Source organism: Chaetodon auriga, chromosome 2, assembly GCF_051107435.1.
Source record: "Chaetodon auriga isolate fChaAug3 chromosome 2, fChaAug3.hap1, whole genome shotgun sequence".
NCBI lineage: Eukaryota > Metazoa > Chordata > Actinopteri > Chaetodontiformes > Chaetodontidae > Chaetodon > Chaetodon auriga.
In genome coordinates this window covers 19,742,528-19,762,803 of record NC_135075.1, presented here as the reverse complement: position 1 = coordinate 19,762,803, position 20,276 = coordinate 19,742,528, and the positions used below count along the sequence as shown (strand labels likewise).

The 20,276-nt window shown below is 41.8% G+C and overlaps 2 protein-coding genes across 4 annotated transcripts in view; both read right to left on the bottom strand.

The window, feature by feature from the left end:
- The window catches only part of vgll4b (vestigial-like family member 4b), a 38,770-nt gene extending 27,894 nt beyond the window's left edge, over positions 1–10,876 (bottom strand). The window contains exons 1-2 of one of the 2 annotated variants that reach the window (XM_076739592.1): positions 10,748–10,876; positions 9,207–9,280 (exon numbers count right to left, since the gene is read on the bottom strand). In XM_076739592.1, coding sequence (XP_076595707.1) covers positions 9,207–9,270 — 64 coding nt within the window. In that variant the 5' untranslated portion in view covers positions 9,271–9,280; positions 10,748–10,876. The remainder of the gene's footprint in view (positions 1–9,206; positions 9,281–10,747) is intronic. The other variant, XM_076739600.1, reaches the window with a different exon arrangement.
- Positions 10,877–13,128: 2,252 nt separating this feature from the next.
- tamm41 (TAM41 mitochondrial translocator assembly and maintenance homolog) lies at positions 13,129–18,586 on the bottom strand. Of its 2 annotated transcripts, XM_076739781.1 has the most exons (8): positions 18,190–18,586; positions 17,761–17,943; positions 17,530–17,622; positions 17,156–17,306; positions 16,580–16,725; positions 14,921–15,086; positions 14,357–14,419; positions 13,129–14,027 (listed from the first exon to the last, which is right to left on the bottom strand). In XM_076739781.1, exons 1-8 carry the CDS (start codon positions 18,325–18,327, stop codon positions 13,936–13,938), a joined length of 1,032 nt encoding a protein of 343 aa, XP_076595896.1. In that variant the 5' UTR covers positions 18,328–18,586; the 3' UTR covers positions 13,129–13,935. The 2 variants fall into 2 exon arrangements, with proteins under 2 accessions (XP_076595896.1, XP_076595903.1); XM_076739788.1 differs by lacking the exon at positions 18,190–18,586 and having other exon boundaries at positions 17,558–17,622; positions 17,761–17,793.
- Between the last annotated feature and the right edge of the window lie 1,690 nt (positions 18,587–20,276).

The following is a 20,276-nucleotide window of genomic DNA, read 5'->3' as shown; positions in this document are numbered from 1 at the left end:
GCTCACATGTTGTCAACACAACCTTATCACCGGATGCCAAGGCTACAAATACTACACATACTTCTCTGAGAGGAGTGTGTTCACAGACTATCAGGTATTGCCATGTACCGCCTTTCCTGACTTTTTCAAAATAATTGATTTTCTGGGGAAAAATTACCTTGAAAATCCCCTTTGCAAATTTAAATCAACATTAAAATAAGAGGAAAGAGAAAGGCAATAAATGCATAATGATTAATGTTTCTTTAATTGTGTTCACATAAACCCAAAAGAAGTTCAAATGTAATAAATGCTCTAAATCTGTTGTGTTTTTATGTTGTGTGCTAGCTCAACTGTGGAGCCATTAATCAACTCAAGTGACTTCACAAATCACAAAGAAAACTCAGCGTGTCTCAGCGGTAATACTTCTTTAGCTACTGCAAAGGTTAACTTCATGTTTGTGAGAAGCTTTGCAATCCTGTTTCATTCCATTCTGAGTAACTATGGCGAGTGCTATCAAAAAGAGAAGAATGCAAAGTATGTGTGGTCAGCACGGCCCTGAGAAACAGCTCCCTCGCTAAGACAGCAGAGCTGGTATGGGACCAGCGAGCGTGGCATTTACTGAGAGCGAACGCGGGACATGAGTTCTGAGAAGTAGCCACAGCCTCAAATTCAAGCTACTACTGTTATCAGGGGAGGACTTAAGAGGACTTAAAACCTGAGCATTTGACCATTTCACTCAGATGCTGCATCGGGAGTGAGAAGCGCCATCTATGAAATAACTTTGCCTATTCAGTGTGGTGGATGACTTCTCATTCTTTGTTCAGAAAGATGTACAATAGTGAAACTTCTTGGTGGCAAGTGAAAAGCATCAATCAGAGAGTGTAAGAGAGGAGACGTGTGGCGATCAACATCCGGCTCCAGCCAATAGAGCAGTTTACAGTGACAAGGAAATCACTGCAAGGGAATTTAACATATCAAATTTGGGAGAAAAGATAGTGTTCTAAACATAGATGGCACAATGAAACAGCCCTAAATTACTGAAATCACATCTTTTCAAACTTAGCTACACACAAGTATTTTAGAAATTTCCACAAGTGAAAAACATGTTGTCTCGTTTAGGATGAAACGCAGTCAACAATTCAAAATGATTACTGGTACGTAAATGTACTGAGAAATTTGTTTGGTCAAAGTGCAAAACAGAAATGCCGTGTGTAGAGGAAAAATAAGGGTCGGTTGTGTTTAACCTCGTGACTTGCAACTGTGACCCTTCTGACACTTGACCTTTGACCTCGTGACCATGGCGGCCCCTTGCCCCTCTACTCTTAATGGCCGCCTGCTGAACCACGACACTTAACAAAGCGGTGACGATGACGTGAGTCCCTGTGCGTGTGTGTGTGTGTGTGCAGCTGTCAACAGTAAGTTAAACTGCAGAGGGAAGCGTATCTAGAGGCGCAGAAGGAGGGAGGGAGGAGGGTAAGACAGCAAGAGATGGACTGATGGTAAGGAGGAGTGACTGGGAAGCTGTTCATCTTGAAGCACTGAACATATTTATTCCTACAAAGTTTACAATTAAACCAGGCCCTCAGCAGTATGATTGTGCGGTGAGCAGCACAGGCAACCCGCCTCTAGGGTGACCTGTACAAGTAAGGAGTCTTTCTAAACCCTAATCTCCATTCGCTTCGATAGAATCAAAATAAATGATGTTACAATTGTACCAGTGCTCCCATGAAACCACTGAGGGTAACGGCTAGCCTGGCTCTTGCCAGCGACACAAACTCTGCTTGCAGCATCTCTAAAACTCACCACACACGGAGGAATTAATGTACATTTTTCATCCAACTCTCTGCAAGAATGCTAATAAGCTAAGTCAATAGAGTCTTGCTTTAAAGTATGTAGGCTACAGTTTCAGTATTATTAGACCACGATGATGAAAATGTGTCACAACATACCATTATAAATGAGGCACTGCGGTGCTACAGAAATGTCCTGGCCTACGAATCACGTTCTCCAGATGTAAAAGGAACATGCTTACCATTAAAACCAACACACTATGACAGAATACTGTCCACAAGAAAGGGAGTAGATCCTCCTCAAAAAAATCAAGATGCGCTGATTTGTTAAAGCAAAAAATGTTTGACCCTGAGGAAGATAACAAAAAGGTCTTGTTGTTATGCAGCCATGACAAGAAAAGTCTTTTGTGTATTGACAAAGCAGTGTACATTTGGGGAAAGCCCACTCCTGGTCTTGTGGACAGTATCAGGCCTGTCCATGCATCAGGAGCGGCTGCTCTGTGTTTCACTGGTTTTCGTGCTGTTAGATAAAATGACTCTTCTTACCTTATTTTTTATAACACTGTGACAAACTTTTATCAACTCTGTCCATCACAGCATCTGACCCACCAGGAGCAGCTGGTAGACCAACACGCCCCAAACTTCTGTCTTTAGGCCAGTGCCTCTGTCAAGGGCGAAGGCAGGATTCCTACAGTGATATCTCACGTACTGTAAATGTCTTCTATGATGAGAATGAAGGAGATAAAACAGGTGCGAGAGAAGAAAAGCAGGAGTGTGGCAATAATGTCCGAGGTAAAGCATTGCTCTATGCATCGTCTCTACATCACTTTGACTTCGTGAGATTGTTATAGCACTCATAAAAACTGCTGATAACCAAGATTTATCAACTGCAGACTCCTTGACCCACACACACACTGACGGCAGGCGATAACTCAAGTACTAAGAGTCAATGACATCATCGTGCCCCATTAATCAATAACAAGGCAACAGACACTGACTGGGAAGCTGACAGAAAAGCAGGCAGTAAAACACAGCTGGTGTTTGAGACAATGGAGGAGACATTTCATACATACTTCAACTTTTATTGCATGCACACACAAATTTGAGGACACAAACAAAAACTACAGCACGCATACGTAACCACACTAGATGCCTGTGCGCTCCACATTGTCCCCTGCTGTTTGGTTTATGACTGTTATGTTCGCTGCAGACTTCTGCCATAAACTCATAAATTATGGCGAGTCGCTCACACACTTAGCAGGCATATCAGTGCACGTCGAATTGTTTGATCAGTGGTGGCAGCAGCACCTTGTCTACTTCATAAAATTAAACTAATCTGTCATAGTCTGTAAACACAAAACCAGCAAACACAGATCTGAGAACAGAATAAAAAGACTGAGCCTGTGTGTAGACTGCAAGATGAAGACAGACGTGCTGCTGACAATCATTACAACGTGTTATCCATTTGTCAGTCAACTGTCAAGTGGAAAGGATTATTGAATTTATTAAGAGATGGGGTTGCAGTAACTCTTCCTTAGGCATCAGTGACACCATCAGGGAGTTTGTATATCTATTGCCAAAGACTGAGAGTGGAAGTTTAAAAAGTACAGCACGGTGAACTGTGTGAAGACTCAACACTGATAAGACCTTGACATGCACTTCTCACACTCCAGGCCGAGACAAGTGATATTACGTCTGACTAGGCCACTTTAAGTATTTGCTTAACACCTAAAGTTACTACTTCAATGTATTTAAATAGTGGAAGTACCACAGGTGCAATGTGTTGTTTAAGGAACAGTTCAACATAGCCAGAAGCTTAGCTTAGCTTAGCTTAGCTTATTTTAGCATAAAGACTGGAAGCAGGGAGATCTCAAATTCTATCCAAAATCTAATAAATCCTAATATCAGCATCTCTAAAGCTCACAAACTAATAATTTGTCATCTTTACAATGACAATGACATGATTTGCAGTTTCAGAGGGGTTTATAAGATAAGACTTTATTGATCCCACACCGGGGAAATTCAGTCATTACAGACAGCAAGCATTACCAAAAGCAAACACAGTGTCAAGATAAAAAAAAAAGTATACAGGATACAGAATAGAAAAACAACTATGTATATATACATTATGTACAATTTATGAAACCTCTAAATGCCATAAATATCCTACTGCCATAAAAAGTACTATTGCCAGTATTCTTATAAGAAAACTACTCATGTCATACAGTATGTGCTACACTATTTCTTGGCTGGAAGCAGTGACTTCCTGTAGTCTTGCTTCATCCTGAGGTTGCCAACCAACAGCAGAGACTCTCGCAACTATCAAACTATTTCTTTAACACTGTTATGCAAATGTAGACTAACTAAACAACAGGCATGTGTAACATGTGCCACAGGGAATTTTGGACCTTGGAAAAGAGTGCTCACACTGGTTTTAGCAACCCTGTAAAAAGAGATTATTGGCTGCCTAAAGCTCACTTTCTCTTTGTTGGGACTGTCTCAGTCACTAAAAGATCCAAAGACCACTTCATGCGTTTAAGTTTACATTCTCTTAATGCCAAAACACCTTAACATGGAAGCTGTGCATTGAAGATGAGTGACAGAGTTACGCTGCTCACTACATAGGCTGATACGTGCTGTCATGCCAACACCTGTGTTGTGTTGCGCAGGCAGCATTGAGAAATATCTGTCAGAAATATGGACAGGCTGGAGGGCAAACCCACACCTTGTTGAAAAAGCTCTACACACCCAAAACCCATCCCACTCACGGGCATGAATCCTCGGTCAAATTACCTCCCACCTAGAAAAGTGTTTGCCTCCAGCACAGTTTAGACAAAGTACCATGATGCAAGTTCTCCGATTTCACTTTCTGAGTTGATCTGACTATAAACAACCAAGCACCGACAAGCTCCGACTAGCCTTGACTGCTCTCTTACAGAGAGGATGATCAGCCCTTAAAAAAGTTTACCTCTGTAAAGTTTAGTTAACCTATCTTGCTGTAGTTCATTCATATACAACTTTAGGCGAGGACCCCCCTAGATTAGGACTATGACAGGATCTGGTAGTCTGGTCCACCTCAGTGTGGACCTGCAGTACATGATCACATGACTAAGTTACAGTTTGCCTGCCTGCCCAGTGACAGAATCTGATTTGATAATGTACATAAATACAAAATATATAAAACCATAAACAGTGTCTGTCCAAATTCTGCCCCAAGTAGGCTATCCAACACGATTCAGATGAAAGGAATGAAAATCCAGCAAGGATGAGATTCAGCTGAATGCTTGTGAGTCTGCTCAGGACCTGTTGCATGTTTTAAATGTTTGTTTCCATCAAAATACGACTCAGTCTTCAGCCATGCAGCTCTGTGAGGCTGTACTTAGGCATGAGGTGCTTAAAGCTAAATGCTAACGTCAGCATGGTCACATGCTCAAAATGACAATGCTAACACACTGATGTTTAGCAGGCACAATGTTAACCACGTACACAATCTTAGTTTGGCGTGTGTGCATGCAAACGTTTGCTAATTATGTCATTTGCCTTAGAGCTATTTGGTCATAAAGTATTGGAGAAAAAAATGATGTGATGATGCCATTAGATTAAAATCAGGAGATCAACAAACTGAACAAGATTTATCTGCAAATTTGGACAGCGGAAAGAAAATATCAAGATTTTCTCACAACCTCCATATCTACCAATTACTTGAACTGATACTCAGTGAATGAATTAGACAGAAGAGTCTGCTTTAAGGCACTACTTCCCTTCACCAAGAGCTAGAAAAAGAATGGTGGTGTTTGAACAAACCATGGAAACTATAACAATGAAGGGGAGATTCTGCAAGTGTGTGTGTGTGTGTGTGTGTGATTGTGTGCGTTTTCTCTAAACAAACAAGCGGAATTTCAGTGTACAGCATGTGTATCTCTGCGTGTGCAGAAGTAGAGCAGAGGGCACTGCGCAGATCTCAGCCAACCACCTTCTCTTGGCACCAGTTCTTCTTTTGTTGTGGTTCCTGTCAGAAACAAAAGGTCCATATTCCATCTCGTCAGTAGGGCCCTAAACCACCGGCCCTCTTTGGAATGACTGGCTTTGATCTGACATCCAAGACCCAACAAGCATAGTCAAGGCGTGCTGACAGGCTATGTCTCTGCGCTCACACTAAAACCAAAGACATTTCTCTAAAAATGTACTCAAAACTGCTAGAATTCAGAAAGCACTGAGCTACAAACAAAAATATTTTGATGTGTTCTTAGAACTGCAATCCAGACAGTTTAAGGTTGATTTCAAATACAGGTTTGCTTCCAGGAAGGGTGGAGCACACTGCAAGATCTTCCAAGTAGTCACCAAAATTGCTATGGAGGGGTGATGGCAAGCATTAAGTATTTCCCCGCATTCACCATTAAATACAAGGCACAGATTACCTCACTGCTTTCCGAGTAAGTAATTACTGTATATTCAAGGTCAGGACTATTTGACTTAAGACCTGTGGACAGAATTGTTCACAGACAGCTTGTCCTCCAACCAGAAGGTGGGAATTCAAGCTCACTGACAGCAAGGATCAGACCTGCTGGAGTGTGTGCATATATGGCATGTGTGTGTAAGTATTGGTGTTAGTTTGGTCTTTAGTTATTCATAGACTTTCATATCAGTCACATCATTCAAATTGCTGCGTCATCAATATACTACACAAGGGATGGGCAATTGGATGAATATATCAGATACTGGTGATTGGCTGAATTTATCGCCAGTTGCACCGCAGACACACACACACCTATGCAAATATATCAGTGGTTGTTGGTTGATGATGGCCATTGGAAAGGTTTTATATGGACTCAATTATTTCCGTATCTGAAAAACATGTAGAAGATTTGAAAGTGCTGTTTTCAGCCCTGCCTTGATCTTGCCAGTCAGGCTGCATCTGGCCTCAATGACCTTCTCGAATAAGTCAGAGCAGCCCTGCCTGTGAGGCACAACCAAGGGCAAAGCAAGAGACCGCGAAGCACTCACTGCTGCTCCCTTGTGAGTGTACGGCAATAATTGAAGATGAACACGTCAACATTTCTATCAGCTCATTTGGATTATGGCGGTTCGTTAGACAACACTGATTAGAGAAATTTTAGCGAGTGCGTTCAACTGCAAAAGTAAGTGGAGATGGTATCCTTGTGTTTAAAAGGCATGCAAAGTGAACTGGAGAGTGCATTCTTCTTCTGGACTCATTACAGTATGAAAACACATTACAACAGCGTATTTAAATACATTAACCCGCAGGGCAGGACAGAAATGTAGATCTACAGTTGTGATATTTCAAACTGTAACAAATGTGGGTTGATGCCTTCTGCTCTGTGAAAAAAGCTGTTGCTGCTATCAAAGCCATCACAAGTATGAGACGTGCAAACTCCAAGTACAGTCACTTCAAATTAAGCAGAAAAAAATCTCAAAAGGTTCAAGTCCAAATGTTAAGAAAAACTAATGCAGTGTAGACAGAGTTTTAATTTTAGATAAGCACCCATGTTCAAGCAGCCTTAATTAATCTGGGCCAAGGCCAACAATCTATTTTGGGATATTATTGTAGTATATTTTCCACTTTAGAGGCGAGTAGCGCGACCTCAGACCAATGCATTATTCATGTGACTGTAATTTCATTTCCCTCAAGACAGCATTTGTGTAATAACCCGAGAAATACATTTCCAACTGAGATGGGTTATCCGCAGGAGTGTGGTTTTAAAAATTGAACAATGCTTTCCATTTGAAGGTCTAAATGTTGTGAACTGAAACACTGGCTCTCACAAGTCCCGCTTGGTCCTTCTGAGCCACAGCGGCTGTTGTGACGGCCGAGCCTCACCCTGTTCTGTGGCAAGTGCTGTGGTGTCAAGTGCAGCACAGGCATTACGAAGGCTCGGCATACATGCAAAGAGGTAGGCAGAGGCTATTGACTCAACAGCCTGTTGGCCTGGTTGGTTTCTGACTAGCTAGTTGGGCAGACTAGCTGGTTGGTTAACTGGCTTTGTAGGCTGGCTGGATTGCTGGCCCACCCATTTCTCCTGCACTATTGTGGAAACGGGTCGAGTGCATTGTCTTTGGACAAAGAGACCATGCACGACCCACAACAAAAAGTGACATCAGCGCAGGGGAAAAAACAAAAACACTGCAGGGGAGCAAGGGAGCAGAGGAGGAGGGGAGGAGCGCTCCCATGCCATTTAACTCAGGAGTGCAAGGAAGCTGATATTCGGCTCATTTAAGCCAAAGTATTATGGGAACAAACTGGTGACATGGGAGACTTTATTCAGCTGAAGCTCTTTCTAAATATCCCCAGTCTCTCAATACATCAATGAACACACCTGACGATCTGAAAATTTCCTGTATGTATGCTGCAAATTCCAAGTTGATCAATCAATCCCTCAATCAGCATCATCTCTGAAAGAGACCTTAAATAAGGAACTTGAAGAACTTGCTTTCTCAATGTGACACAGCTGTAACAGGAGCTCGCTTCTTCGCACTTCTACCAAATTAAAATATTCATGCGTCTTAATGGAATTCAGGACACCGTTTGGCTTTTAAGAACGCAAATTGTAGAGCTCCCTGATGTTTGGGGAGCTTCAAATTCCTTCTCAAGATAAACAAATTCATACAAAAACAAATCACAAATCCACCTGCTTGTCATTCCCAGTAAATGCCTCTACAACTGTGATCCAGGTTTAAATCCTGCACAGCCAGAAAGCAGTTATTAAATGCATGTCACATGAGGTGCAGAGCTGTTGAGGAGAACCCAAAAAACAACAAACTACACCTCTAACCAGCACAGATCAAGTATCAGTGCTATCCACTCAGTGTTAAGTGTTCTTGAAAGATTCACTCAGCTCTGGGACCTGCTGGCTGTGGAGAGGCCTGCTGACACGGATTGGCTATTTCTCCCTAATCTCGGAAGGAATTTTTGTTTTTTTCAAATGCCAGAAGTCCTCAGACATGATTAGGAGAGGAGAAAACAAAAGACAGAGGCAGACAGGAGGCAGGGAGACTGAGAAAGAGGGAAGAAGATGGACAGAGATCAAATGGGCAGCAACACAGACAGGATGGGAAGACACTGAAATGGAGGGAGACACAGATGACAGAGAACCACCCCACCCTGATTCCAGCGAAAGCAGGTTAAAACAAGCAAGCAGCAGGTTAAAAAGCAGTGCTGATGGCGGTTGAGTGCGGTTGGTCTTATTTGCCTGCGTATCTGCAACTGCAAGCTCGCACAGCACAAAGATGCCTATTGTCTTATGGCCGAAAACGGGGCCAAGGCTTATGGCTGAGCATAATGTTGCACTTCATCGACATGTAACGCACAGTGCGCCTTCTGACAGCGCCGCAGTCCAGACAGAAAAAGCCATAAGTCTGAACTCCACTTCTGCTGACACACAAGACACAAGAGGAACTGAGCAGTCCGATCAAACTTACTCTCTTCTTCATTCGCATGAACAAATGATGCTGCTCTTGACAGAACATCCAGTGGCGTCTCCATGCTTGGATGCCTGTGGGACAGAGGGGAGGGCACCGTGCTGAAAATGTTAAGGCGGACTGATAGCTGAGGAGTCATTAAGAGCTCTAAAACTGTTCTTACAATAACAAATAAAATCACTGTGATCACTAGTATCATTGCAAATTCTTCAACACCAACATGATACTAAGTTCTGGCACAGATACCAAAATGAGACTTTTTTTTAGTAGCATGGTGATTTTAGAAATATGCTTTTAACTCAAGCAGCTGAAACTGAACTTTGCCTAAGCAGCAAAAAGTCTTCCCTGATTCATATCTGCTAACACCATGTGACATTAGGGCTGGTTAATTTGCCAATTATTTTCTCAATGGATTAATCATTTGGTCGGCAAAATGTCCATCATGAGTCCCCAGAGTCCAAGCTGACAACAGGCTGGAAGCAGTAAAGTTTTGGCACTTTTGCTTAAAGTAACGATTAATCGATTCATTTTGTCTGCCGCCTAATTGATTAATCGACTAATGGCTGCAGTTCAAATACAAAGAATATCATAAGACACAAGAGGGGCTGCTCTGCAGGAGTACTTTTGACACTTACGGTACCTACACTTTGCATGTAATACTTCTACTTCAGTGAAGATTCAAAAATGCAGTATAAAAATGCATACTTTTGTCCTATAGTGTAGATTATTTGAGACCTTCCCGTGATGTTGAACCATTTCTTTTGGATCTGTGTCCGTCAGTGTTGAGCCTTCAGCCTGGCTGCGCTCTGAAAGGTATTTGTGAATTAAGAAGAAAGAAAAAAAAAAAACGCTCCAGCGCGCTTCTCTTCCCTCTTTCTGCATTCCTAAAATACCTTTCCCTCATGTCTCCAGGAAAACAGCGTTTTGAGAGAAATTATAATTAAGCTTCTCGCTAAACTGCAAAAGATTTCGGGTTAATTGTCCTATAATTGTCGGGGGGGGGGGACGTCTACGGGGAGCGAGTAAAGAAAGATTTTTGACACGACCTGAAACCGATTATTAGTATATGACCAGCAAGTGCGTCCACTTTTATTCCCACCAGCCATTTATTTATATCAACCTGACTCACTGCTTCCTTATCGGGCCCTTAAGTTGTGTCCAGGACGGCAAAGTGAAAGGAAAGAAATTACAGCTTCAACTTGACTTGACACTATGAAAGACTTGATTTTGCGATTAGGTTTCACTCATTTCCACTTCACCGAGCGCGGCACGGAGACAACGACATGTCCTCAGTATATCCCCGCAGGAAACAAGGCGCCTGGAGAGGTTTCTTGACGTGAGAAAAGTTTGGGAAGCAGCCAACGCCGCTTCATATCGTGAATGAAATTTCCCCCTTCGTAAAAGCAGGCGGACATTATCTCAGCGCGGTCTTCGCTAACATGCTGAGTATTTCCCATAAAACTGAGCGTTATCTGGAGCGCGCACTCATCCCGCAAACCCGAAACAATGTCAGACACAACTTCACGTTTAGCAGCACGTACCTCCTTCAAGCGCCACTTTGCTGTCTTCCAGTATGATAAGATCCACGCGGGGAAAAAATAAATAAATAAAAACAAAACACGGGAGCGGATAAATATCCCACAGAGACTCCAAACAAAAGCCGCCGTGCCTGGACGAGGAAAGACAATAGTAGCAGGAGCTGTCTGTCGGGACAAACTTGGTTGTAGGCTAAACGAGGAAGAGGAGGAGGAGGAGGAGGAGGAGGAGACGGGAGGGAGGGAGCGAGGGCAGGAATGCCTGGAATGATGGAATTCAGTTCCTAGCAGGTGGTGAAAGTGAGGCGCGCTGATTGGTGGAGGACTGAGGCGATGATATCAGCATATATTATGATAATAAGAGCGTTGCATCACATCCTCTGAAGGTTAGGCTGCTGTCACCGTGTTTATGACTGCAGCAGGCTGAGGTGCTGAAACATTTAGTGGATGATTGAGGACAGCTCGCCGCTAATGCTTCATGAGTGCCTTTGAGCATGGCAGTAAAAGTCTTAACTCCCCAGTTTAATGTTTATTTGAATCATTGGTTGTTGCTCTTCCTGGTTTTCATGTTAAAACATACAGTACAAATAAAGACAAACATGGTACCACTTTACATTAAGTCCCTTTTCTTACCATTTACAAGCAGCATATATATACACCTCATAAATGAGTAATAACACACTATCATGTGCACAGCTTTAAGTTGATATTTATATTGCACTAATATGCATTAAACGTTTATATACCGCTTATAAACGCAAAGTAGAAGTGCAGCTTAAAACATTCACAATATCACCACCATCAGTGCCTTGCCATGTCTCGTTACTCCTGCTACTGTCTGTGGTGAGAATGTCTCTGTGTGTGTGTGTGTGTGTGTGTGTATGCATGTAGTTGAGGGTGTGTGTTAGTACATATGGAGGGTGGGAGGGTTGGGTTTTTGGTGTTGTTCTGTTTTTATTTATATTGTTTTAAACTCTTGTAAAGCACATTGTGTTGCATTATGTATGAAAAGTGCTATACAAATAAAGTGATTTGATTTGATTTGATTTGATTTGATTTGATTACACCCAGTCCAATTCAATTACATCCAAACATTAAATTGACGGTGAAAAATCAAAATAAGCATGCATCTCAATGCACATCTACGCTGCAAAGAAAGTGAAAGGATACTCACCATGTTTATTTATGTTGTGAGCCTGTCTTCAAAAACGGGGGCCTTTTCTTATTTTATGTTACTTTATATTACATTTCAGGGCAACTGTTGTATTATTTTACCTGATATGTGTATGTAACACGGTTAATTATCTTTCACTTTGCAGCTTGAGTTGACTTGTTGCCGTTCGAGTGAACTTTCATTTGTGATGTATCACTGTGCATGCAGCATTTCATGTTGTATCTGCTTTAAGTAAAGCTAATTTTTCCAGTGGTACGTTGTTCAATCTACACCAATATATCATATTTTATAAAATGAAAATCTAATTTGTATATAAAATCTTCATCTGCAAAGCAACTAATGACTATAGCTGTCAGGTGAACTGTGGAGAAACGTGAACAGTGCCAACAGAAAGCATGTGCAGTCAGCGAACTGTCCCAGAGTACACAGAGATTATAAAAAACGCAGTAAAGGCTGGTAGATGACCAGTGGAAAAGAAGAGCACACAAAACATCGTACGAGGTAATGTGAGTCCACTTCAAGATGATTCATGTCATTTTAAAGTATGACTCATGGTGTTGTGGTGAATAAAAAGGTGACAGTACCAGGAAACGTCTGACTACACTATGATGGAATGAAGAACCAGTGACCTTTATCACGGCACTGACTTCTCTTGAATCTTGAATCTTCAACCCGGCAGCGCAGAAGATCTGTACAATCACCACAGTTTCATGGTGGACGCCCCAGATCAGTGCCACCAATTCAGTCGAATGTGAAATATGGTCACGTTGGCTCCTTCTGTTCCTGAGTTATGGTGTTCAATAATGGCCAGAAAAGTGTTTTACAGAACATTATGACGTCACAGTGAAGTTGACCTTTGGGATACAAAATGCCATCACTTCATCCTTTTATCCTATGAGACATGTGTGGGAAGTGACCTTTGACCATCGAAATCTAATTAGTTCATCTTTGAGTCCAAGCGAGCGTTTGTGAAATTCCCTCAAGGTGTTCCTGAGATGTCGCGTTCACAAGAATGGGATGCACATACAAACTGCCCGGAAAAGTAACGCCTGCAGCCACAGATGTCGCCAGCACAGAGGCATAAAAACAGCCCAGATGAAGTGAAACAGACCAGGGGATATTATGATGTTCAGTATTGGACCCAGCAAACCTTTCTAGTGATTCTTTAAATGAGGCTTAAAAAAACATGCTCCTGAAAGCAGAGAAACCAAAGTTACCTCATCAAAAACTTTATTAAACCCATTTCCTTTAACTGAAGTACAGCATGTATGTGAAGAACCAACCAAAGACCAATATGATGAGCTCCTAACAATAAGGTGGCAGAGATGTAAAGAGATGTTAACAATGAGTTAACACAATCTATTTTATGAATACTGACATCAATATGGTACAACCATTAAAAATGGTTAAAATGTGAAAGTTCACGAGATTTGATATCTTTGGCAATGTTAGAGGGGGGTGGGGTGTGTGTGAAGAGCTCAATGAAGCCCTCAATTTCTTGACTGTTTCAGCATCTTGGCTGCGCATCAGCTCTCATCTGGGCAGCTGCATTCACACAGAAAATGCACAGATACACTGACATTACTCAAAGGAAAGATGACGCACAGGTCTTTTCTTCATTACACACGTGGTGCCTTTGGCATGCTGTGCTCACACTCATCGTGTGCTGTGGCTCTAGACATAGCCGGTCGCTGTAGTCATTATCCACAAAGGTCCGGTCTGTAGTACCATTAAATGTCAGCCATAATTCAGTCAGGCTCGTGAAATGTCACCCATTTTTCTACAACTTTTATGAACTGAATGATAAAGGGCAGTTGTACAGACCGTTCTACACTATTCAAACACAGGCATACACCTGGTAATTAATCCCCACCCGCAGAGGCTATGCAGTGATACAGCCGGAGGTGAATGTGTGATTGTTCCAGCCACGGTTTGTTTCACGGTGAAACCTAAAAGGGTGGACGCCGACTGTCTGGCTGACAGTGATAGAGGAAGACGGGCTCCTGGTAGACAGACAGGGTCAGGACATCTGTGAGACAGACGGCTTCCTCCTCCAACCCCTCCACATCTTCATCAGTTTCTTGGAGCTGTACGACACCGTCTTCCACAAGCCTGGAGGAAAGCCGGACACATAGCGCACTGACCATTAACAACCACGTTAGAAGAACACCACATCTGCATTAAAACAGCTGTTAATGTTGCGATAATGTCAATATTTCCTCTGTGCAGTAAATATGAAGCTATGACTAGCTGGCTTAGCTTAGCACAAAGATATTGAGGGGATGGGACAGCTCGCCCGACTCTCTGAAGGTAACAAAATCCACCTTCCAGCACCGAACACCCCACAAAAGCATACATTTTCAGCCCACACTAACACGACCTGACAATGTACAGCGTAGGATTTTGCCAAAATATCCAACAAAGAAGAAAAGAGTGCCTACCAGCTGTAGCAATGCCTTTGATGCTCTGTGTTATACTGGAGGATTTCACAATGGATGAAATACCTGAGAGGGAACAAAAACAGGCAGATAAACACAAAATAACATCACCCTGCTTTAGAGGCCACAATTTTACTTAACACAGTTTTTCCTAAAGTATCAGTGGATGGAATGCATTTGGAAGAATGATGTATTTCAGCAATTAAAAAGGACATTTACTGGCCTAAAATCTGAAAATACAAGGACCCTGTCTGCTACACTACAGGTGTGATTTTGATGAAGCCAGGCGTGATGATGCGTCTTGGAGCTGAGGGGCCTTGGCTGCCATGGGACCACATGTTTATTTGACTGACTACTTGTTTATAGTCTTGATAGTGTTGGTTCATTGGATTCCACGTTATTCATTTCTAATATAATCCAACCTTATGTAATATTCACCCCACATGATAACGGCTTTGAGTGAGTGGAAGCGATGACGTTCTCCTTCCATCTATCATATTTACATATTCTACATCAGAACGTCTTCTCCCCTGTTGCACATCCCTCCGCTCACTGTTTAGTCCGAACCTTGCTGTACGACAGCTCCACAGTCTGGGTCCTGAGCAACCTGCAGCAGGATCTCCTCCACGTCTCGGTTTTTCCCCGGGGGATCGACCAGCTTTGTGATCTTTTGCTGCAGGGTCCGAGGCAACGCCATCAGCTGGATAAACTGGCCCTCTGGGCTTTTGTCCACCTGCAGGCACACGAACACAAGAATCAATGAAGAGAGATACAAACAAACTGACCATCACATCCACAGGTCTCATCTGAGTAGTACGCTGTTATGAGGAATGAACTGTGTTAATGCAGCTCCACACAATAGCAACACAATTTGTTTTGTATTGAACCTTCTCATCTGCGACACAGTAAACATACGATTCATAGTATTCATCTCTATAAAATTCTGAACATTTTGAACCCAGATTATATGTAAATGTAGTTAATGAACGCATATCATCATTCATATCATATAGAGCCTGTTGCTGATGTCATGTCATCAGACACTGGCTCATAATCCATTTTGGGTTCGCATTATAGACCAACTGATACTGGATTTTCACAAGGCCTTTAGTATTATAGTGTTTGTGTGATATCCTGATAGGATATAGGATAGCAATATTTGAGATTTTAACATCGTGATGACAATATGTTGGGCAGAATTCATAAATATAACATAAATACATAACTGTTTTTGAAGAGAATACCTTAAAAAGATTGTTTTTAAAGAATTTCTACACCTGACAGGGACATTAACAGTTGAAAAATAAACTTGTCACTGCTCTCTGATGAACAAATTAAATCACCTCAAACATATCTGTGGCATCCCTGTACTGCAGTTTCTTGATATTTATGCAGCCTTGCAATGTTGTGAATTCAAAAAAACATTTCCTAGCGCGGCCACTAAACTGGGAAACTTCCTGCTGCATGAATTAACTGCATCAGTCTGGAGGAGGTTCAGGCCCGTGTGACCTACTGAACTGTCCAATGACAGGCAAAGACAACAGGGGTATTTCCCATATGCAGGACACACTGAGCACAATTTCCCAAAAAAACTGCTCACTGCAAAATGTGTTACACACAAAGAGACACTCCTAACCACTTATAAACATGTTATTCCAGGACGGTGTGGCGTGTACCCTCCCTGTGCTATGACAGGGAGTGGTGTTAACGAATAATAGCAAAGGGAAAATGAAACCTGACAATGGCGAGGCGTATGTATTCACGCCATTCAGGGTGTAAACAGACATTTACACACACGTTTTTCATGTTGTACTTGTTAATACTGCGTGAAAAGCAAGAAACAGGGCAGAGTGCCAAGTTCAGTCACACCCCATTTAAAGTTTACTACCGAGGCTGTGAGGACACCCTGTACTACTCAGGCTGTCTTTGTCTCTGCCATGGACAAAAAGGAGACGTATGGACATCTTTTAGCACATTTTACGGCAGTTATGGCTTCTCTATATTTATTTGGGAATATTTCTACAACAATTTTCCCAGAAGAGTTTCAAGGTATCAGGTTTAAAGAGGTATTTGGTGAAGTTAGTAGGGACTCGGTTCATCCACAACCATTCACATGTTAACAGGCAAGACTGTAGAAACAGTGCGAAATGTACTGTTGTGTCGCCCTCATATTGAGATAATAAAAGTTGTGTGTTCTGTGCATTTTGAGTGTGCTCCGTGCTTTACCTCCAGTTTTCCTTGCTGAGGTTTGTAGACTACTTGAGGGCAGTCCCGCAGGATGTTGCTGTACAGAATCCGGAAGTGCTCAATGTTGTCTTTGACGATATTGGAAACCTTAGATTTATCTTCTCCAATCACCATTCGAAAATCCCCTTCAGAGACACACACAAAAAGTCTTCCCTTTAGTGTAACGCATTTACTATATCTGCCTTTCAGTCTTAGCACAATCTTACTATGGAGGCATTTGTAGGATCAACACAAAGCAGAATGTTAAATTCAGCTGCTTCAATTTCACATCGCTACATGAACAAATCAGCCAGCTCACTTCTGCGTCTTTAGCTCCAGAATCATCAGTCTGATTTACTTAAGACTCATTAATACACCAAACAATTAAGTCTGAAAGCTGATGAGAAATGGATTATACATAACATCCAGCATGCTGGATTAGAATTCAAAGCTTTTGAGCCACACAGGCTCCACATTATTACAAAGAAAACCACTAACTTGGATATCATTCACTCTGCTCTCTCTGAATAATAACAACAAGAAGTAGAAATGTGTGTAGTTGTGTGGGGTAGTTACCTGCATAAGAAAGACCGGCTATCTGCAGGAAGAGGTCTTCCTCAGAGAAGCTCTCCGGCAGCATGAGGAAGGAGGCTGTCACGGCGCTCTTCAGGTTGGCCACCAAAGCAGCACGGAGCTTTGCATTCTCACTCTGCACGAGCATCTTCACCTGCATGGGAACACATGCACGCACATCAGCATGGATGCAAACATTTTTATATATATATATATTTGAGCTACGAGACTGAAAAATACATTCCACTGTTTCAACATATTTTATATAACTTTGTGAAAAGCTAGGAAAACAATAAATTGAATAAAGAATGCAGAATAAAATAATCATTTATATAGTTCATTTTTTTGATTCAAAACAGTCTGATTGTGACACTGACTGGTTTGTGAAGGCGTCCAGCAACATACATGGTCTTCCAGTGCATCAGGTCATCAATTAGAGACTCTGTACTAATCACGCCATACTTGATGATCTGAGAAGAAGAGGAAAAGGTTAAGGTTTATTAAGTCTATCCAGATGAAAAGAATAAAATATATTTAGATAAAGTTTTAAGAGCCGGATATGTGGTGTAGTGTGGAAAAAGATGCTGAAACATAAAAACTCTGTTCACCCTCTCATCCACAGGCACCAGTGTGTTGTAGTACACCGAAGCCCCGTGTTCATTTTGTATGGAGCTGATCGTCGTGGGCCCCAGCAGCTTGAGGATGGAGTAGTGTTTGCGATTCTGCAGCAGATTCATGGTGTGCCAGGTCACTGGGTCATCCACCGCAATCACAAAGTCCAGCATGTTCTTCTGTATGTATCAGAGGAAAATTCAATATTATTTTTTAGCAATATTTATTGCAATCATATTGTGTTGATATGACAACATCATGTTAATAAAGGTCTATTGTCCAAAATTGACCATTAGTCTGATTTTATTTACTCAAGTGTGTGCAGTCTAGACCGTTGCAGCGTCAGTGCAACGATGTTGTACAGGTGACTTTAAGTTTAAGGACAGGAACAGAGTCTGGAAACTCGTAGAACAGGTAACACTAACCTCCATTTGACCTTGGTTGGTCCCGTGTTGCTTGAAAACGCCAGATCCATAGGCAAAAGCTAAACTGATATCCTGGGGAAACTGTGATAAAATCCGCCTGTAAAGCACACCGGTGTTGTGCAAAGCTGGAAGAGTCATTTTGAACTAGCTAGGACAGCTTTCCAGGAACACGAGCTAGTTTATTAGCGGGTTAACCGACTAAGTAACGTATAAAAGGACGTTACGCCCCCATAAAGTGAGAGATACATTTCAAACTGAGGGTCTCAATGCCACTAAACACGACAACGGCCTCTGAATAGCACCAAATTGATCAGTTTTAACGTTCAACTACGTCCATCAGGTCAGTTTGTGTCAGCTGTGTGCTTGACAGTCGATTAAAATGTACGTCACGGAATGCGCTGCTGGAGGCTCACGGGAAATGAAGTCAGAGATAGAATGTAAGCAATGTCAGCCGTTAAACTACCGGTGAAAGGCTAAAGAAGGACGACTGCGGGAGGAAATTTTCATAAAGCTGCCAGTATGACTGAACACATTCTTGAAATGTAAGTTGAGCAACACAATGCTGCATTTTAACACCTGGGGGGGAAAAAAAAAAACATTTTAACAGCTCTAAGTTCAGCCAGCAGAGGGTGTTTTTCGACCAAGTTTAGCGAGGTAGCAATGAGGTAATCGTGATTTGTATGGATAGGTGTGTGTGTGTGTGTGTGTGTGAGTGTGTGTGTGTGTGTGTGTGTGTGTGTGTGTGTGTGTGTGTGTGTGTGCTGTACCTGCAACAGCAAGTATCTGCTGTTTAATACAGTATGACAGTGCTATCAAATGAGAAATTATTAAAAAATATATATATATATGAAGTTATCATCAAGACACACAGACCTTTGACTTCATTTAAAATCCCTGGAAATTTCCTCAATACTGAAAAAACATGTTTATTTCCCTCTATTTTGCCTCACTGCATTCATATTTTAAGTTTTTAAATGGTAATTGTGATAGTATTTGAATACACACTGACATGTTTAGCTTACATGATGTATTCAAAAGTCAGGGCTCATCACTCAATCAGATTTGTTTAATTTTCATATTGCATTACACATCTTGTAAAATCTATGAGAATTGAATCATCCTGGGGCCAGACAGGATCCAGACCTTCACCTTTTGCAGCAGTGTTTTCTGCTTGAACAACACCCGTGAGAGCAAAGCAAATACTGCATTTAAACCTGACATGAAAAGAGACCACATTTTCCTGTTTTTGGCAGCTAAATTTAACCATGACTGTGAGATTCATGTTAAAATACTGCAGCAGTAAAAGCCAAAATGGCTGGGGAGGCCATCGTCAGTCTTCACCCTGCATTAGTCACTAGTCTCATTTGCTCCATGCCCACATCTATTTGAATGAATTAATATTGAATGTTGATTCATGACAATTAGCGATATGTCTGCTGCTCATGATGGGATTGTTCAAATATTATCTTCTCTGTAATTGCCGTGAGCCATCTTTTCAGCCAGATGAATATTGATAAGGTCACTAAATCCTGACTAACAAGCTCACTCTCTCTGTGCCTTAATTCAGGAACAGTGAAGTGCCAGGAGGAGTAAAAAGGTATTTTTGCACTTGTTCATCCTATCCTGCATCATATACGATGAATTAATGAATTAATGCTTGTGATCATGGCCCCAGAGATGTTCATTAGTCCGTAAATGCCTTCTGCCAGCCTCCAGCATTTCTTTCTGCCTGTTTTATTATCAGTGTTGCTTTCTTTGAAATCTATAAAATCATACCCACAGGATTCATTCTGTTACGTGTTTCCAAGGTAAAAAAACAGCTCTTGTTCACCTATGATTTCAGAGCAGGTTCAGTGGTTTTCATGAAGTAACCTGTTGGTGGTGTTAGTTCTGATTTACTCTCCACTAACTCCTGAGGCAAATATCGGAGTCTTCTTGACTATGTTTGAGGCTTTAGTGACTGCTTGTCGCTTACTTTGTGTGTCAGCTATTCGGTGCTGGGCAGGGACCACATAGCAGGTTAAAACAAGATTGAAAAGGCCTCAATTAGAGTAAAGCTGCAGGCCATGAATCCAAAACAAGTAGCT

Bases quoted from the DNA above. Each gene is read 5' to 3' on its own strand.
- tamm41 (XM_076739781.1), bottom strand. From the start codon at position 18,327: ATGACTCTTCCAGCTTTGCACAACACCGGTGTGCTTTACAGGCGGATT. The intron at 16,726-17,155 runs GTAACTACCCCA...GTGTCTCTGAAG, and splicing joins AGCCGGTCTTTCTTATGCAG to GGGATTTTCGAATGGTGATT. The intron at 15,087-16,579 runs GTAAAGCACGGA...GTGTGCCTGCAG, and splicing joins CTCAGCAAGGAAAACTGGAG to GTGGACAAAAGCCCAGAGGG.